The sequence below is a fragment of the Corvus cornix genome, chromosome 14 (assembly GCF_000738735.6).
Source record: "Corvus cornix cornix isolate S_Up_H32 chromosome 14, ASM73873v5, whole genome shotgun sequence".
In the NCBI taxonomy this organism is placed as follows: Eukaryota; Metazoa; Chordata; class Aves; order Passeriformes; family Corvidae; genus Corvus; species Corvus cornix.
The window spans coordinates 8,259,522-8,278,512 of NC_046344.1; the positions used below are offsets into that span (position 1 = coordinate 8,259,522).

An 18,991-nucleotide genomic window follows, 5' to 3' on the forward strand; every position below is an offset into this window, starting at 1 on the left:
CTGCTTGGGGGGATGCTCCTCTCCCCGGGGCACATGGCCCCTTGCTTTGTGGGATCAGGCTGGATCTCAGGCTTGGCTGCTCTCCAGGAGGGCTCATCCTGCTGTGTGATTGTCCTTGGTGTCCCTTGCCAATGTCCTTGCTGTGCAGTGTGTGCCGTGTCGTTGTCTGCAGTAATCCAACCCCGTGCATCCATGGTGGCTGCGCAAATCCCGTGGCTCTGGGGGGCTGTGCTGTGCAGGATTGTTATCCTGCTGCGGGAATCAATAATTGATGGTGCTGCTGGGGAGGAGAGCTGAGGGAGCTGAGGGTTTCTGGGGCACTGGGGGGTACCAGCACCCCTTCTGTGGGGGGCAGGACCCCCAGGCACAGCGCAGTCCCTGCTGCACTTCCCAAGCTCTGTGGAGGCTGGAGGGTCCCTGTGTTGTTGGGGTGCAGCTCCATTATGCACAGACCTGGGAATTAGGGACTAGCTCTTCCCCCTGGAGCAGCACTGGACTCCCCTCAGTCCCACGTTAGAAGCCTTGGGAAGCCAACTCGCTTGCAGGTGCACTAAAACCAACCCCAGCAGCCCACTGCTCCACAGAGCCACAGCAGCCTGGAATGGTTCGGATTGCAAGGGACCTTAAAGATGATCTCATTTCACCCCTCTGCCTTGGGCAGGGACACCTTCCTCTAGACCAGGTTGTTCCAAACCCCATCCAACCTGACCTACTTCAAAGTACACAGCCAGTGGAACTCAAACTGCTCCACTGCCCTCAAAAGAAACCAAGGAAAGATGGAATATTTTTTTTGCAGACTCTGACTCTGCTGAGTCCCCGAGCAGCTCCTCAGCCCTCACCTCCCTGCAGTGGGTTGCAGAGATTCTCCCCTCTAGCATCAAGATCCAAGGAAGGACGTTCACGCAGCAGCTGGAGCACCTGCTGACCCCACCCGAGCGTTTCACCGTCTGCAAGGCACTGGAGGGCTTCTTCCAACATCGGTAACTCGGTGCCAGCTCCACTCCTCCCGCTGGGGCCTGGCCTGCAGTGGTGCCAGGGCCAGTGTCAGGCAGAGGCAGGGAGGCTGTCACACGGAGCTTTGCTCTCCCTGTGCTCTCCAGGTTCCCCAGCCAGGTGTTCCCTGTGCACGAGCTCATCTCAGTCCAGGTGTCCTGCCTGGGGACACAGCAGATCCTTTAGTTTTTGGTTCCTTTAGGTTAATTTCATCACCTCTTATCCCTTGGTCCCCCAGTTCAGGCTCTCTTGCTGCCTGGCTGTCCCTGGCAGACGCAGATCCTGTTCCACCTCTTTCAGGAAATCTCTCCACGGTCCATCCTTGTCTCCTCATGCTTCCCAGAATCTTGGCTGCAGCATTCCTTGGTCACAGTAGGGGAATGGCTGTGGCTGGCAGAGCCCTCATCCTGCCATGGAGCACATCCCCCCTGTCCTGTGCAGGGATCCAAACAGATTCCCTGGCACACTCCAGATTTCATTGGTGACCTCGTTTCCTGCCCTTGCTTGGTCTTCCAGCAGTGTTTTATCAGAGGCTGTCACAGAATCATGGAATGATTTGGGTTAGAAGGGGCCTTAAAGAACATCATGTTCCACTCCCTGCCATGAGCAGGGACACCGTCCACTCTCCCAGGATGCTCCAAGCCCCGTCCAACCTGGCCTTGGACACTGCCAGGGATCCAGGGGCAGCCACAGCTTCTCTGGGCACCCTGTGCCAGGGCAGAATTTCATCCTGTTGCAGGCTGTTCTCTCCTCATGGGCTGGGGTGCTCAGCCCTGCTATTCCCACCTCTGCACACCAAAATCAGGAGCCTTTGGCCCCAGGAGTTGCCAGCCCAGCCACCCTCACCAGTGCATTTCTCCCTCAGCCCGTTTACCTGCAGCTGGCTGAAAATCAGGCCTTTCCAGGGCTTCTCTCTGCTTCCTGGTGCTCCCCCACCCCTCTTACTCACAGAATCATGGAATCCTTTAGGTTGGAAAAGCCCTCTGAGACCATTGAGTCCAACCATTCCCCCAGCACTGCTGAGGCCACCACTGACCGTGTCCCCAAGTGCCACGTCCACGTGGTTGTTAACCCCTGCGCCTCTGCAGTGAAGCAAAGCTGAGGCTGGGAAGCAGCAGAGCCCTGGGAAGCGGTGAGGAGGGGCTGTGCTGTAGGGATGCGCTCACTGCCCAGGCCTCTCCTCCTGTTTTGCAGGAACATTGACACTCTCATTGTGGATGTGTACCCGGTGCTGGACACACCGGCCAAGCAAGTCCTCTGGCAGTTTATCTACCAGCTGCTGACCTACGAGGAGCAGGAGCACTGCCAGCAAAAGATTGACAGGTTTCTGGGGTACAAGGCCTTGGCAGGTGAGAGGAAAGTCCTCATGCTCCAGGACGGACACATCGTGTCCTGATGGGTGCTGGGAGCTCAGTCCATTGTGCTGGTGTAGTTTTGGAATGAAACTCTGCATTGAGAGGAGAGATGGTACCTGAGAGGGTGACTCTGGGAGCAAAGACTTTTGGAAGCTGCTCAGGTCATTAGAGGTGAGGAAGTCCAGGAAGGGAACAGCTGGTTGAAGGGCATTTAAGTATTCAGACCAGAGAGGTAAAATAAGGGTGACACAGCGTCCCTTGGGATGTCACAGAAACATTCATGGCTGGAAGAGGTGGGGAGTATGGTGCTGCTCTCCCAAAAAGGCACAAAGGCAGTTGGTGATCCCCCTTCTCCCTGGTCCCCCTGTCCCCTCACCATCACCCTCACCTGGTTCTGTGGCAGCACAAAGCCAGCAGTGGATTGGGGAGAGCAAATTTGGAGTGAAATTCCCTAATCTGTGTGTTTGGGCTCTTAATTGCTTCCAAATTTTGCTATTCTCAGCTATTCACATTGATGTGGTAATTTTAGACTCAGCAAAGGTAAAAGAAGTGTTGCTTGAAGAGAGGCTTTTGGAGGAACACGGTGATTTTAGCAGAAAACAGAAACAGCTCCAAGTCCTGGCACAAATCCTTCCTGCTGTGCATGGAATCCTGTGCTTCATGAGCACTGGATCTGCTCACTGGATTTGCACTCAGTCACCTCTGCTTTGTGTGTGCAGAATCACGGCTCAGCCATCGGCTGTGGATTCCCAAGAATTTATGCCCTACAATTAGTGTATAACCTAAGAAGTTTGCAGCTGCATTCCAGGAATGCAGAGCAGGTGTCCCCAGCCAGGGGAGGAGGGAAGCACGGGAGCAAATCTCCCTGTCCCAGGCTGTTGTTCCCAGCTCCAGGCTGTCCCTGGCTCCTCTCAGTGTCTCAGGTGAACAGGGCAGTCTTGGAGCATGAGCAGTTCTGGTTGTTCTGGTCCATTCTGTGTGTCTGTGCCTGGAAGCACCATGGCCAGAGATCTCTGGGTTTGGGCTGGTCCTTCCCCTGGGCTTCCAAAATCGGGTGATCTCCCATGTCCCAGTGCTGATCTGTCAGGGACCTCAGAGATGGATTCTCCAGTGCCTTCATCCTGCTGTGAGCCTGAGCCTCTCTGAGCTGCCACACTGAGCTGCACATGGACAATGCATGGACCATGTGGTCCTTCCAGGCAGTATTCCAGGGCTGGCCCCACTTCCTTCTTTTCCCTTGAGGGCAGGAAGGGTTTACTGGGACCAGCCCAGCTCAGGGCTGGAGTTTCATGTGGGCCATGAGCTGGTGGATGCCAATCCTGCTGGAAAAATCGATTGGATGTCCCATCTCTGTGCATCCACCCCTGCCCTGTGCTGGCAGGAGCACCTGGAACCTGCTCAGCTCCCTGGGGATGGAGCGAGCGGCTACCTGGGAATGGCAGCTGCTGTGAGTCCAATGTGTCTGGGGGGCCTTGGGGAGCCCTGGGGGTACCTGTGCCAGGGTGAGGAGGGATGGGGAGCTGTGGGGTCCAGCTGTGCCTCACAGGAGCTGTTTCCTGCTGCAGCTGAGGCAGAGGCCGAGGATCGGTACCGCAGTTCCGTCCGAGGGGCCTCCCTGTGCCGGGGCAGCCTCCGGACCCCCCGCCCTGAGGAGGGGGCAGCAGGTGGGTGATTGGGGTCTGGGGGCGAGGGAGCTGGACCTGGGGGTTGTGCCTGCAGTGTCCTGCTCTGCCCCAAGCCAAATTCCTGACTTACTCCTAAGCATGAATGATGGGAAAAGATGAAGGCAAAGGCGGAGGTCAGAGTAGAGCCAGCACTGAGGCATCAGCTGGAAATCCATGTTTTCAGAAACAGAATCACAGAATCATTCAGGTTGGAAAAACCCTCCATTGAGTCCAACCTGTGACTGATCCCCACCTTGTCACCAGCCCAGAGCAGTGAGTGCCACGTCCAGTCGTTCCTTGGACACCTCCAGGGACAGCGATTCCACAATGAAAGAACCAATTCAGTAAGAGGCCACTTGATCTAAGGCTGAATGTTGTTTCCAATCCCTTCCATTACTCAGATGTGAACTGGTCCTGCTGGTCTGGGCCTCCCTTCTGGGGGGCAAAACTGATGGCTTCCCTCTGAACATTGTCAGACTCCATCAAATTCACTGGGAAAACCGCATTTGTGAAATCCATGTGAGGAGGGAGATCATGATTCAGGGCCACTTTGAGACTCTTGATGAGCCCCATTCGTGGCACAAGCCCTCCCTCCCTTCAGGGGACCTGGCACCCTGCCTGTTCCCATTACTTCTGGCTGACAGTGAAGAGCCCTTGACCTGTGCTCCTCACCACGACCTCCCCATGACCTTGCTAAGGACCTCCTGGGCATGTGGTGTTCCTCAGCTGTCAGGGGAATCTGAGACAGTTCCCAGGGGAAGATCCTCTAGCCTGGCTCTGAGGAGCTTTTCTGGTGGGGATTAGCGCATGGAGAGCAGCCGACAGCTGTGTGTGCTGGAGGGGAGCCGTGTCTGGGCAGATGTTGGCCAGCTGTGGGGAGCAGCCCCGTCCTCATCTGCCCTGAGGGAAGAGCAGAGCAGCCTGGAACTGTCGTGCTGACCTTAAACCCACCTTGCACTGCTCCCTCGGGACCCCCAGAGCCGGGAGCTGGGGCAGGGAGGCCACTCCAGGTCCCAGGAAGAGCCAGGGGGCCCTTGGTGGGTCAGGGCTGTCAGGAGCTGGGGGCACAGGCAGAGGAGTGACTGGTTTGTCTCTTCCTCCCACAGGCAGTGACACTGTGGAGGTCCCCGTTCGCCTGATCCCTGGAGAAAGACAGGCTGGTGATGGCACATCCCTTCCGGAGACACCCAACCCCAAAATGGTGTGACTGGGCGGGGGACACCTCTGGCAGGGCTTTGCCCACGTGTGTGGGGTGTTGTGTCCACGAAGGGTCAGCAGTTTGGTTCCTTTCTGTGAACACAGGGCAGCAGGAAAAAGGGAATGCGGAAGGATGTGGGTGAATACCTGCAGCTGGCTGAGTGTCCCTGTCTCGGAGCCCCTCTCAGAGGTCACCTCCCTGGGCAATTAGTCACCTTTAATGAGGCTGGTGTCTGCCAGTGTCTTCCTGCAGCCTCATCAGTGAAAGGCTCTCGGGGGGGCTCAGACAAGGCAGAGTAGCCTCGGCTCGGTGAAGCCCCCCTTTAAAGAGTGAGAGACAGGGACTGGTGGGTCAGAGAATCCCAGAATGGTTTGGGTTGGAAGGATCTTAAAGCCCAACCAGTCCCACCCCTGCCATGGGCAGGGACACCTTCCTCTATCCCAGGTTGCTTCAACTTTCCAGCCTGGCCTGGGACAGTTCCAGGGATCCAGGGGCAGCCACAGCTTCTCTGGGCAGCCTGGTCTGTGGGGACTGTCCTGTCCCCAGGACATGGCAGGTGTCTGGGGGTTCACAAGCCCTGTCTCGATCCGGGCATGGCCGCAGCTCTCCATCCTTTCCCAGATGTCGGCTGTCTACGCAGAGCTGGAGAACCGCCTGATCGGCAGCTTTGCTGGCAAGATGGGAAATGCTGCCCTGCACAGGACATCACCCCCAGCCCCAGAGCTGCCACACGCTGCAGGTACCTCCTGGGGGGACCCCAGGTGATGGTGGGTGGTGCTGGCCAGGCAGGCGGAGGAGAAGACAACGTCCTCTTGGTGCCATTTTATAAGGAAGCAGTGACATTGCCACGTGTGAGCGCAGTGCTGGCTCTGCAGAGCTTCAGCTGCAGGGCGGCAGTGGAGTGTGTGGGATGGTGAATCCCATGGGGTCACAGTGTGCTGCTGTGCAGTGCAGGCACTGCCCAGGGAGCTCTCCTCTCCCTTTCTTCTCCACTCCTCTCCTCGGGCTCGTTGCCTCCCGTGGCTGGGGGCTGCAGGACCCCCATGCAGGACCCCTTGGCTCTGTCCCGCAGGTGGCCGTAAGCCAGGGCCAGGGCTGGCGTGGCCGAGCGAGCCGCTGGCATCCCAGCAGTGCTACTACCGCCTGCACAGCAGCGTGGCCTCCCCGTGCAGCACCGAGTCCAACCCCTACGTCAGCCTGGACAGCAGCCCGGCCCCGTCGCCCAAGCACCGCGAGTACTCGCCCCTGGCGCGACGGAAGAAGCTCTTCACCTTCTCCAGGCCCCCGCGCAGCCGCGACACCGATCGGTTCCTGGACGCCCTCAGCGAGCAGCTGGGACACCGGGTCACCATCGTGGATGATTTCCTCACCCCTGAGAATGACTACGAGGAGGTGAGCATGGCATGGGGCACTCAGAATACCATCTTTGGCATTTTTAGTGCCCTGGGCATGGAGCCGCCGTCGTGCAGCCTCAGGGGACACATCCTGGGGCTCTGCAGGTGGCAGGGAGGGGTGGTGTGGATGGGGGATGGTAGGTGGAGGGCGAGGTGCCACCTACAGCTTCTGCTCTGTCCCCACCCAGATGAGTTTCCAGGATGACCAGGGCAGCTACGTCACCAACGATGTCAGCAGCAGCGAGTACATCAGCAGCAGTGACGAGGGCAGCTCCCTGACCTACTCCACGCTCTCAGACCACATCCCCCCTCCTCCGCTCAGCCCCCCACCCCCACCGCCCCCCCTGCAGTTCCACGACCCCCAGACCGGCCCCACCAAGGCAGAGGCCACAAAGGGCAGCGCGGCGCCGGCCCCCAAGTCCCTGGTCAGTCACCTGCACCCCATCCCGCCCCCGCCGCCGCCGCCCCCGCCGCCCCCGGTGCCCTGCGCTCCCCCCCTGCACCGGGGGCTGCTGCACCGCAGGAGCGAGTCCAACCACATGAGCGTCAAGAGGCTGCGCTGGGAGCAGGTGGAGAACTCGGAGGGGACCATCTGGGGGCAGGTATGGCCCGGGAGTAGGGAGTGGGGTGAGGGATGGGGGTCCCAACCGTGCCCTGGGGAGCAGCGACCTGTGCCAAGGCTCTGGAGGGCTTTGTTTCATCCTTGCAGTTGTTTGGACCAAACTGCTGGGGTGGGGAGAGGCCCTGGAAAGCCTCTGAGTTGCTGGTTTCAGCTACAGCGTCCTGGGGAGCACTTCCCTGCCCTGACGCAGCCAGGAGCTGCCTCCAGATGTGTTGTGCAGCTGTGGGGGGTTTTATCAGTGGGAAAGGATGAGGATGGTTGGAGCAGAGTGATGGGAGAGCCCCAGGCAGGGCAGGACACTGGAGAGGACAGCAGAGCTGAGGGGTGAGACAAGACGTGACAATCTTTGCCATCGTGGACATGAAGTGGTGCAGAACTCTGGAGGTGGATTCAGGCCCTTCCTGGGGTTTAACTCGCAGCCTCTGTGTCTCTCCCGATGTTCAGGACATGCCATATTCCCTGTGACCTGAGCAGCCAGAGGGGAGCTGTGGGATCATCTTCCAGTCCCGCAGGCACTTGAAATCTTGTAGGTCCCTCTCCCCAGCCCTCCAGGAAGGAAGATACTTCTCCACAGTGATTTTTCTGTGTGCAGAAAAATTCCTGAAGCTCCTGGAATTCCCATTTTATCCTTCAGTAAAGGAATCATGTCCGAGGAGCAAGTGAAGACAGAGATGCTCTGTAGGATTTCAGCTGTGTCAGGAGATGAGTGAATCTGCAGGGCAGTGGCCGAGCCCCCAGTCACAGGACGGTGCCACCAGCCTGTCCTGGTTTCTTCTGGGGACACGGAGCTTAGTGTGGGGGACAGGGAGTGTGCCAGCACAGGTGGGCACTGTCGGACTGTCCCTGTGCCAGCACAGCTCCTGACTCCTCCTCCCCCACAGCTCGGGGAAGACTCAGATTACGACAAGCTGAGTGATATGGTCAAATACCTCGACCTGGAGCTGCACTTTGGGACTCAGAAGCCCACGAGTAAGTACTGAGCCCCAAAATAGGTCTTGGTACCAGCAGAGAGCGGTACCGGCTGGGAGGAACTGGGAGGAACTGGGGCTTGATGGGCAGCAAGGCACTGCCTGTCTGTGACATCACCTGTGGCATGAATTTGCTCATCCTCAGGATTTTGTGGCTGGTGGCACAGTGGATCATTAAGGTGGAGATGGTTTCACTATCTCCCTTAAATTATCTCTGTTGCCATGGTCTGTTTTCTCTCCACATTTCATTGGGCACTGAAACCCGGCTGGAGGCTTTCACCAATTGCAGCTCCAGTGTTTGAGAACTCTGGAAACGCTGAAAAAGCCAGGAAAACATTCCTGTGTCCAAAGAAATCATCACAAGCAAGCAGCACTTTGTATATAAATAATCAGTGGATGTCCCCCAAGAGCTGTGATGGAGTCTGGAGCTCTGTGCCTGTGCAGCCCCCATCACTCTTGAACTGGGGTCTCCCACAGACCCACTGGGATCTCCACCCACCAGAGTTTTTGGGTGCCACAAACCCAGGGCGGGGTCCAGACTGGGTTGTGGAGTGGTGGTGATCCTGGTGGGAGGCATTCCAGTAAAAAAAGTGGGATGTCTGAGCTCTCCTGCAAGGGCCACGATGCCCAGCTGGCAGTGGGATGAAATGGGACTCATCTCAGGGGACACTGTTTTTAGGATGTTTCTGAGCAGTCAGGGATTTTCTGTGTGTTTCACCTCTCGTTTTACCTTTTTCAGCTCCAGCTGAGTCCTCCATTGGGGAGATCTTTGAATTGCAGAATTCAAGGATTCCTGGAGCCATTGCTGTGTGCAAAGCACCCGTTCTCCTCCCTTTTCATTCATGGTTTCACTGTTTGCAGGAGAGTTTTCTTCCCACTGGAGCCGCCTGAGCCTGTCCTTACCCATGATTAAATCTTTCAGTTTCTCTTCCAGAGCCAACTCTCATGCCTGAAAACTTTAAAAAGAAAGACGTGGTTGAAATTTTGTCCCACAAAAAGGCCTACAACACATGTGAGTAAAGTTCACGGTGAAGGTACCCCCAAAAGGGGCCCACAGGTGGGATGTAGAGAACTGGAAAGGTAAAGGGAAGGAACACAAGCTCAATCCCATGGGCATGATCCCATGAGCACAGCTCAGCTGGGATGGGCTTTTCCTGCAGCCTGGAGCTCCCTCAGACTGGGTTCAGCCCCAGGCAGGGGGAAGGAGGGAACTTTCTGGGAAAGGTTGGAGATGGGATGTGCCTCATTGGCCTGGGGAGGGGCAGAGCCCGCAGGGCCCCATGGGATGAAGTGGGGCAGTGGAGGGGCAGTGCTGCTTCTCCAGTATGTACTTCTGGTAGGAAGGAGGGTGGAAGGGCGTGGTGGGACCCTGCCAGGGATCCCTCCCTGGCTGTGGGGGGTGAGGGAGTGGGGCTGGTTCCCAGGGTGGCCCAGCCTGGTGTGTGGGTGAGGTGCACACAGTGCTCTGGGGCGCTGCAGGACCAGATCCACTCATGGGGTCCTCATGCAGCCTCTGCAGGGTCCCAGAGAGTGGAAAGCCCTTCCTCTGCAGGGCTGTGCCTGCATGAGCCCATGCAGGAGTCTCACTCCATGGGGAAGTTGATGTCCTGGTCCTGCTGGGCAGTGTGTCCCCAGCACTGCCACACCCCCGAGGTCCCCTCCTTTCCCCCTGGGTGACAGTGACATGCCTCCCTCCCCCCAGCCATCCTGATTGCCCACCTGAAGCTGTCGCACATAGAGCTGCGCCAGATCCTGATGACGATGGAGACGGACCGCCTGGAGCCGTCCCACATCAAGCAGCTCCTGCTCTATGCCCCGGATGGGGAGGAGGTGCAGCGCTTCCAGAGCTACAAGGAGAACCCCGGCAAGCTGAGCGAGCCCGACCAGTTCGTGCTGCAGGTGCCGGGCAGGGCCGTGCTCTGCGAGTGGGGCTGCATGTGCCGTGTCCCCTTGTCCCCTGCCAGCAGGATACTCACACCTGGGGGGTGGGAGGAGCTGGTGGCACTGGGACTGTGGGGCTGGTGCTTGGTTGATGCCGGAGGGGTCTGGCAGCTCCCAGTGGCTGCTTTAGAACTGCAGAGCCACCACCACGTTTGCTCCTTGGTGACTGTGACTTTGCCCAACTCTGATTTACTTTCTATTGACAAAGTCACCTGTGGATGTTGGTGTGGAAGTCCCCATCCCGTGGCAGCAAACCAGCCCAGCCACTCCATGTGCCACCTGTACATCCTGCTTCCATGTCCAGGGCAACAAGCCAGGAAGAGCCCCGTGTGGGAGGGAGTGTGGCTGATGGGATGATGATCCTGCCCTCCTTTTGCCCCAGATGCTGTCGGTACCCGAGTACAAGATCCGCCTGCGCAGTCTGCACTTCAAGACCACCCTGCAGGAGAAGACCGAGGAGATCAAAGCCAGCTATGAGTGCATTTGCAAGGCCTCCCTAGAGCTGAAAAGCAGCAAGAAGCTGGCAAAGATCCTGGAGGTCAGAGCGGTCCCTCCTTCTTGTAGCAGTCACCAATGGCCCTCAGCATTCCACAGGAGCACCCATGGGTGTGTCCCACATTTGGGCAGCATTCCAGGCTGGTCCCTGTGCACCCCATACTGCCTGTCCCCCTGAGGGGGGGTTTTTGGGATCCTGGCATGGGCTGTGCCTGGCAGAGAGAACAAATTCCACTGCAATTCCTCCATGACCCTCCTGAGCTGAGCTGTCCCAAATTGTTGTTAATTCATTTGGTTTTGCTTTAAAAAAAGGCAGGTGGGATAAATGAGGTCACCGTGTGCTCAAAGGCATTTCCAGATGAGTGATGAAACTCCTTAGTAGCTCCTGGCTAGTGACCCCCACAACAACTCCTTGGGGGTGATATTTGCCTGCACATTAATGGGTGGTTAACAGAAATTCAGAGTCCCAGGAGCTGGGAGGTGGGAGGATACAGGTGCAGGAGGTCACCAGCCCCTCACTCCCCTGGTTTCCTCTTTGCAGTTTGTGCTGGCCATGGGAAACTACCTGAACAACGGGCAGCCCAAGACCAGCAAAACAACGGGCTTTAAAATCAACTTCCTCACCGAGGTAGGGAGAGCCAGGCTTGTTCTGTGCAGAGGACACTGAGACTGGGAGCTCCTTGTGTCCAGCAAAGCTGTCCTCCTAAGAGACCCCGGGGTGCCAGCGAGGGGACTGTGGAGGGGCTGAATTGATCCATAGCGGGGGGGACTGCAGAGAGACCCTGCTGTGGGTCTGGTGCTTCAGTGTGCTGGGGAATCCTGCCAGGGAAGGCTGGCCAGCGCCCAGGTGTGGGTGGGAGAAGGTCCTCATCCCACAGGGGCTGCAGTGGGACTCCTGAGGGGTGGGGACAGGGGGACAGCCCTGCCCTGCAGGAGGGGCATCTCCACACCGCTAATCTGGGCACGCATGGTGTGTAAACATTAAATGTCCAGTTTAACCATTAACCACGGGAGCGTGGGGCTGATCTGGGAGTGACTGACCCCAAGTGTGTGTGAGCCCCACTCCCTCTGCGGGGGCATCCTCACTTGTTCTGCTTGGCTGCAGCTGAACACGACCAAGACTGTCGATGGGAAATCCACCTTCCTGCACATTCTTGCCAAATCCCTCAGCCAACACTTCCCAGAGCTCCTGGGCTTTGCCAAGGATCTTCCGACAGTGCCGCTCGCTGCCAAAGGTAAAGGATCAGAAGGAGCTGCAAGCCCCTTGTGTCCTTGCACTGCCTCTGGGTTTGGTTTGAGTCTGGGGTCAGCCAGGAGCTGCATAGCCTTGGCAGGAGCGGGATGGGAGCCAGAACAAGTGAGGAATGGTCCTGAGTGTTAGGAAGGGATGAGCTCAGTGACAGGGAGGTGCCACCCATCCCACGCTGCCGCACTTGGCAGCGCCTAGACAAGGCTCTGTCCCCTCCCCTGGTATTCCTTTCTGACTTGAAGCCATGATTCCCAAGTTCAGAGGCATCTTGGAAGTGCAAAGGAGGCACAGGAATGGAAGCGCCAGGAAGTCTGCCCCAGCCTCCATCCAGGTGTGCAGGTGCCAGCACTGTGCTGCCACTGTCACCTGTGGGGCAGAGGGTGCAGCAGCTCGGGGAGGGGTCACAGTTGAGTCACAGCTGTGTCACGTTGAATAAGGACCCTACAGCTCCATTTTCTGCAATAAAAACCAGTCACACACATGCTGGAGTTGTTCTCCATCCACTGCTGGTGGTGTCACAAGAGGCTGGTCAGGTGTGACACAGGACTGGGGCAGTGCCTGTCCCTGTGCTGGCACTGCTGGGGCACCTCCAAGTCCTGGGGGCAGCTCTGGGCCCCTGACAACAAGGAGGACACCGAGGGGCTGGAGCAAGTCCAGGGAAGGGAACAGGGCTGGGGAAGGGGCTGGAGCACCACGAGCTGCTGAGGGAGCTGGGAAAGGGGCTCAGCCTGGAGAAAAGGAGGCTCAGGGGGGACCTTGTGGCTCTGCACAACTCCCTGACAGGAGGGGGCAGCCGGGGGGGGGGTCGGGCTCTGCTCCCAGGGAACAGGGACAGGAGCAGAGGGAACGGCCTCAGGCTGGGCCAGGGGAGGTTCAGGTTGGATATTGGGGAAATTCCTCCTGGAAAGGGCTGCCCAGCCCTGGCACAGCTGCCCAGGGCAGGGGTGGAGTCCCCATCCCTTCAGGGATTTATTTAAAAGATGTGTGGATGTGGTACTTGGGGACAGTGCTTGGATTAGTGGTGGCTTTGGCAGTGCTGGGGAGCACAGTTGGACTGCATGACTTTAGAGGGCTTTTCCAACCTAAATGATTCCATGATTCTGTGATTTTAAATGTTGCATTGAATCTCTACAAAGCACGAGCTGCATTCCCCTTGCACGCCATCACTGCTGTTTGTGACCAATTCCCTTGGGAATTAGTGCTACAGTGAATAAATAAAGGAACAAATTCAGGCCTGGAGCTGTAAATTTCCACTTGAGGAAGGTCTGGACCTGGACCTTTCCCAGCTGGAATTTGTATCTGGCCTAACTCTTACACAACCCTTCTGTCACTGGAGGCTCCCAGCTGCCCAAACTCCTCCCATTGTGTCCCCCCTCATCCTGATGTCCCTCCTGTCCCCTCCCAGACACCTGTGTGTCCATCACCATGAGTCCTCTGTGCTCCTTGTCCTCACATGTTCCAGGCTCCTTTTGACACTCTTGGCATCTCCAGGTGTGAGCACCAAGAGCTCCTGGTAACCTGCTGGTCCTGGCAGGATGGTCTGGTTGTGCACCCTGCCTGGACAGCAGGACATTGGTGCAGACCTGTGCAGACAGACAGACAGACTGACCCCCTGACCCATGGCCACACTCCTGCCTCTCTCTGCGCCATGGGAACAAACCCAGACCTCCATCTCCCAGCCCTGCTGACTCCGCTCTTCTCCTGCAGTGAACCAGAGGACACTGACAGCTGACCTGAAGGACCTGCACACCACGGTGAGTGACATCCAGAAGGCCTGTCACACCATGCCAGCCACCGCCGAGGACAGGTTTGCGATTGTCATGACCGTATCCTTCTGTGAGAGGGGCGAATCCCCCCAGCACTGACTGCCCTCGAGTAAATCCATGTCAGTGCCTTTGTGGCTCCCTGAAAAGCCAGGGCTGTGTCTGGCACTGTCTCAGCACTGCTGGGAAAACTCCCCTGCTCTCAGCCAGGATGGGAAGCAGATTTGGTGGTGCCCCCCGGCCCAGCTGCCTCTGTGTGGCACAGCCCCAGTGCCATGGGCCAGGGAATGTGCTGGGACATCTGTTCTTGAGACCTGTGCTGTCAGGGACAGCTGAGCCTGCCAGCACCTACACACGTGCCTGTGCTGCAGCTCCCTGCTGCCAGCTGGGCTGGAACCCAGCCATTTGATAAGAGATTGATAAGGGATTCCGATCCCTACCAGATCCATGGAGCAGCTCTTTGTCCTTAAGCCAATTCCCACAGTCCTTCCTGGAGAGTGCCCAGCCTGCCATGCGCTCCCTGGACGACCTGCAGCACAAGGCCATGGAGGAGTTCAGTAAGGTGTTGTCCTTCTTTGGGGAAGACTCAAAAATGACAACTTCTGAAGCCTTCTTTGGCATTTTTGCAGAATTCATGAGCAAGTTTGAGGTGAGTTGAACCCTTCAAAGCCAGCCAGGGATCTCCTGTGAGGTGTCAGTGAGGTGTTTTATTTGTGTGGGAGCGGGATGGAGCAGCTGTGCCTGAGTAAGAGGCAATTTTTCTAATGCTGATAAGGTGCAATTTTTCTAACATATGAATTGGCCACCCAGGACGGGACACTGAGGGAGGCCTCAAGCACAAGCCCCACGGGAGAGTAATGCAGTTGTTCATAGAATCCTGGAATGGTTTGGGTTGGAAAGGATCTTAAAGATGATCCCATATTCCACCCCCTGCCATGGCAGGGACACCTTCCACTATCCCAGGGTGCTCCAAGCCCTGTCCAGCCTGGCCTTGGACACTTTCAGGGATGGGACAGCCACAGCTTCTCTGGGCACTCTGTGGCCAGGACCCTGAACTTTCTCTTGCCACAGCAGCCCCACACTCAGCGCTGCCCTTTCTGTCCCACAGCGGGCTCTCAGTGACGTGCAGGTGGGCGAGAGCCAGCGCAGCCCCAGGATGACCTCCCCCCTCGCCTGGTGACGGCCTGCGGCCACCTGAGGTGCAACAATTCATTGCCAACAAAGTGCAATTTGCTCCTGTCCAGTCTGGTTGTAAATACGCTGCTGCCACCTGCTACCACCCAGCAGAGTCACGGACAGAGGGGTCGGGGCAGGTGGACACTGAGAAGGCACCCCAGGTGACAGAGGATGACGTGAGGGTGACATGAAGATAAACCCTGCACTGGTCCTGACAGAGCTTCCTTAGCACCCTCCATTTCCAGCAGATCACTGAGCCAAGGGTTTCGCACCCATCTGGTAAAACCCCACTGTCCCACGTTTCCCAAGCACCTGTAACAGGCACTGGCACCCACTGGAGACCTTCCCCACACCCCCAAGGGCCACTGCCTGAGCGTGGGGGGCTCTGCCCAGCCAGCCTTGGGGCCGGGGTGAGAGCCCAGCCACGGAGTCCCAGGCAAGCCAGAGCAGGTCAGCCGGGAAGGGAGCACGGGGGGATGAGCAGGAGGGCGGCCACCAGCGCCTGCTCCTCTGGCACCCTGAGGAGCTGAGTCCCCTCCTGTCCCTCTCCAAGCCCTTCCACCCTGGGGCAGAGCACGTGGGGCTGGAGCCACACCTGACCAGACTGTAACACTGGAGCAGAGATCACTGGAGGTGGCCCGGAAGCTTCAATCCCCCTCCATTGCCAGTCAATAGGACCTTGCAGAACCCTTCTGCATGTCCATGTGGTCCCAAGGACGGATCCGGTCTGACCTACCCAGCTCACGGGTCCTTCCTGGCCATCAGCTTTGCTTAAAGCTGTGCCAGAGGCTGACGGATCTTGAAACCCTCCCAAGAGTGTAACACCATCAGCACGAGGTTATTGGAACTCGCCAGCAGACAGAAGCCCTGAGCATTTTGATGCCTCCTTGGAAAGCACAGAACCCCTGAGAGCCTAAAAATGAGCAGGAGTCCTCTTGCAGCCCCGAGTGCTGCTCTGAGGCACAGCAGAGACAGTGGGAAACGCATCCCCTGCCCTGCTCCAGTTGGGAATCCTGAGAGTCCCTTTGCTGTAGGACCGGTTTGCATGGTGAATATCCCAGGTACTGATGTGTGCACATCCACTTCCCAGCGTGCACACCCACCTCCCGACGCGCACGTCCCTCTCTCCCCAAGGCCTGGCTGTCTCTCAGCTGCCTGGATTCCCCTGTGCTGCCCCTGGGATGGAGGGACAGCATTCCATGGCCAGTGCATGCGCCTGCAGGGGCCACGGCGCCCGTGAGCTCCCAGCAGCAGACCCACAGTGCGTGACTTTGTGAGCATTTCCTCCATGCAAAACGCATCCATTGCCTTCCAAACCCGGCCTGCTCCCACATCCTGCCCGTGGAAGCCCCGCAGCAAACGCAGTGTAGGTCACCCCTCCACCCAATGCCAGAGCAAGGGCTCGTCCTGCAGCCTCCGCTCAAGGACACAATCACCAACCGGTGCATTATTTATGGGAGACCTTACAACCCTCAAATCTCCGGGTTTTGGTATTTTTTTAAACCCTGCTGTAGAAAGTGAAGTATATTTTCACAAGTGTTCTCCGTTTATACAGCTTTAAGTGCCAGGTAGTGGGTAGCCTTATGTTCCCAGAGGTCCAGGACAGGACCACGCTCCCTCTGCTCCTCTTTCCCTTTTGGATGTTGCACACTGCATTCCGTTGATTTTTTTCTTTTTTTTAAAACATATCCAATATTTAAAACACCGGAGGTTGTTTTGAAACTGTCCTGACAGAAGATGCTGTACATAGATTTTGCTACATGTTGTAACTTTCTGAAATAGTTAGAACTCCAATCCCTTTGGTATTTTTATGTGAATATTTTCAAAGAGCCAGAACTTCTGGTGATATGATTTGATAATGGGATGATGTATATTCACAGTTCAGTCTCTACCTAATGCCTATGTGCTATTCCCAAAATAAAGCTACTGCCTTCTGCCTCCTGAGTGCACAGAGCTCTGTCTTCTGTCCAGAATTGCTGCTGGTGATGTTGTGAGGAATCCTGCATCTGGCACTTTGCACTTGTTAATATTGGTCCCTGACACCTGCAGGGTCTCACCTGGCTGGGCTGGGGCTGGTATGGAATCACTGCCTGGAGGACCTTCCTGTGCTGCAGCACCCAGGCTGGAAGGATCAAAATGAGCAGCAAATTCTTAAAATAGTATGGATTTTTAACTCCAGCCTTCAGAAGAAAACATTTAGTGAACGTATGAGCCAGTGAATTGTTTCCCTCTGAAAAGGAATTCTTGGCTGAGGTTGAGTTTATGTCCAGGGGCAATTTATCTCCCATGACACTTGGAGCAGATGGATAGGGAGCAGCTCCCATGAGGTGTTGTGGTTTAGCTGGTTCACAGCAGCCTGCTCGAGCCCTGGGTGCTCCCCAGAGGCTGGAACAGCTCCGTGCAGAGTTACCCACAGTGTCCCTTGCTGGGCACGTGCATCTCCTTCCCTGGAGACACTGAAACATCTGCACAGGATCCTGAGGGATGCACTCCAGGGAGCAGGGCGGGTGGATTGGTGACCTCCAATGGTCCCATGCAACCTGACTCGTCCTGAGATTCCGTTTGAAGTGCTCAGACCCCTCCTGATGTTTCTCCAGCCCCCTGGCCCATCCACCAATCCCAGGGATCAGCCCACCATGGCTGTCACAGCTCCCACTGCCCAGGCTGAGCCCATAAACCACCAGAGAATGATGTCCCAGAGCCTCCATTCACCACATCCCACACAACACACACGCCATTCCCTGCACACCCCTGTTTTCCTGGGCTCTGGTAACTTTTTTGCAGACATGAGGTAATTCCTGCCCACAGCCAGTGCTGGCCGGGTGCTCTCCTTTGAGCACAGAATTCCTGCGTCAGCCCTGACCATGGGCTCATCCTCACAGGAAAGCCTGTCCTTGGAAAGGAAATAACAACTGGGGCAGCAGCTGGGAGCAGTGCAGGGAATGCAGCCATGGCTGCTCCTGCTCCACGGGTACCACTTCCATCCTCTAACATAGACCGGGAAACGGTGTCCCTGAAGATCCCAGGTTACGTTCCAAACCTCAGATGATTTAGGGATTTCCTTCTTTCCTGCAAGAAATAGAGGAAAAAAGACCTCAGAGAGGAAATTAACAGCTTGAGTACAGTCAGGGTGGATCACAGCTGGGACACATTTGTACCAGGCACCTCCAAGGCAGAGTGGAACCACCTGGGAACCCTCCCTCTAAGTACCTTGATTGTGGCTTGAAGGGCCACGATCTGTAATTATTCTCCAGGTGCCATGAAAGATACCAAGGAGACCAAAAAAGAGATCTCAGCTTCAGGCTGGAAGGGCTGTAAGTCAGGGGGGAAAAAAGGTGGCATAGACTGGGAGGCAGCACAAGACACCTGGTGCTGCATTTGCAGCCCTTGAGGATCCTCCTTTAGGAAAATTTGGGGGTTCCAAATCATAGCAGATCAAATTAAAGCATCTCCAATTGCAAGGTTTAAATAGGTACAATTATGTTCATCAGAGCTGTGATGGGAAAACGATGAGATAAAATACAGATGCTGTTTTTTTCAAGGCATCATTAAGTCACAGAAAAGTTTGCTCTGGAAGGGACACTTAAAGATCATCCTGCCATGGGCAGGGACACCTTCCTCTATCCCAGGCTGCTCCAAGCCCTGTCCAGCCTGGCCTTGGGCACTTCCAGGGATCCAGGGGCAGCCACAGCTTCTCTGGGCACCCTGTGCCAGGGCCTCACAATCCTCACAGGGAAGAATTTATTCCCAATATCCCAGCCAACCCTGCCCCCTGGCAGGTTAACACATGCCCTTAGCGGGTCACCTACAGTAAAATTTTGGTTGGTAACTCCACAGCTGGGACACGGATTAGGCTTGTGAGGGGACAGTGCCCATTCTCCATCTGCCCTCCCAGCTTGTGGGTTACCTGCCCAGCAAGGAGCTTCTCAGCAGTGCTGCCGGGGATCTGTGAGCCCCAGTTCCAGGGATTTATGAGCTGCCTCCTGCCACGGTCTCTCGATGTGCTGTGAAGTCCCTCTTCAGGACTACTCTCTGTGTGTCTTGGCCCTCATGGTGTATCAGGGTTTTTGGACAGATGATGCTGAAGACAAACCTCCAACCTGTTCCCAGCAAGGGACTCGATTGTGGGATTAACCTGCAGCCTCAGCAGTGTGTTACAAACCCCAGCCCACG

The 18,991-nt window shown here is 56.7% G+C and overlaps 1 protein-coding gene across 7 annotated transcripts in view; it reads left to right on the top strand.

Moving 5' to 3' along the window:
• Window positions 1–16,769, top strand: part of LOC104684991 (Grid2 interacting protein) — a 35,060-nt gene extending 18,291 nt beyond the window's left edge. For 2 of the 7 annotated variants that reach the window (XM_039560281.1, XM_039560280.1), the window contains exons 6-21: window positions 797–980; window positions 2,188–2,342; window positions 3,914–4,012; window positions 5,119–5,213; window positions 5,832–5,949; window positions 6,283–6,602; window positions 6,793–7,206; window positions 8,108–8,195; window positions 9,117–9,206; window positions 9,897–10,093; window positions 10,518–10,673; window positions 11,172–11,258; window positions 11,736–11,865; window positions 13,587–13,705; window positions 14,127–14,291; window positions 14,751–16,769. In XM_039560281.1, coding sequence (XP_039416215.1) covers window positions 797–980; window positions 2,188–2,342; window positions 3,914–4,012; window positions 5,119–5,213; window positions 5,832–5,949; window positions 6,283–6,602; window positions 6,793–7,206; window positions 8,108–8,195; window positions 9,117–9,206; window positions 9,897–10,093; window positions 10,518–10,673; window positions 11,172–11,258; window positions 11,736–11,865; window positions 13,587–13,705; window positions 14,127–14,291; window positions 14,751–14,822 — 2,489 coding nt within the window. In that variant the 3' untranslated portion in view covers window positions 14,823–16,769. The remainder of the gene's footprint in view (window positions 1–796; window positions 981–2,187; window positions 2,343–3,913; window positions 4,013–5,118; window positions 5,214–5,831; window positions 5,950–6,282; window positions 6,603–6,792; window positions 7,207–8,107; window positions 8,196–9,116; window positions 9,207–9,896; window positions 10,094–10,517; window positions 10,674–11,171; window positions 11,259–11,735; window positions 11,866–13,586; window positions 13,706–14,126; window positions 14,292–14,750) is intronic. The other 5 variants (XM_039560282.1, XM_039560283.1, XM_039560277.1 and 2 more) reach the window with 4 other exon arrangements.
• Window positions 16,770–18,991: the final 2,222 nt, after the last annotated feature.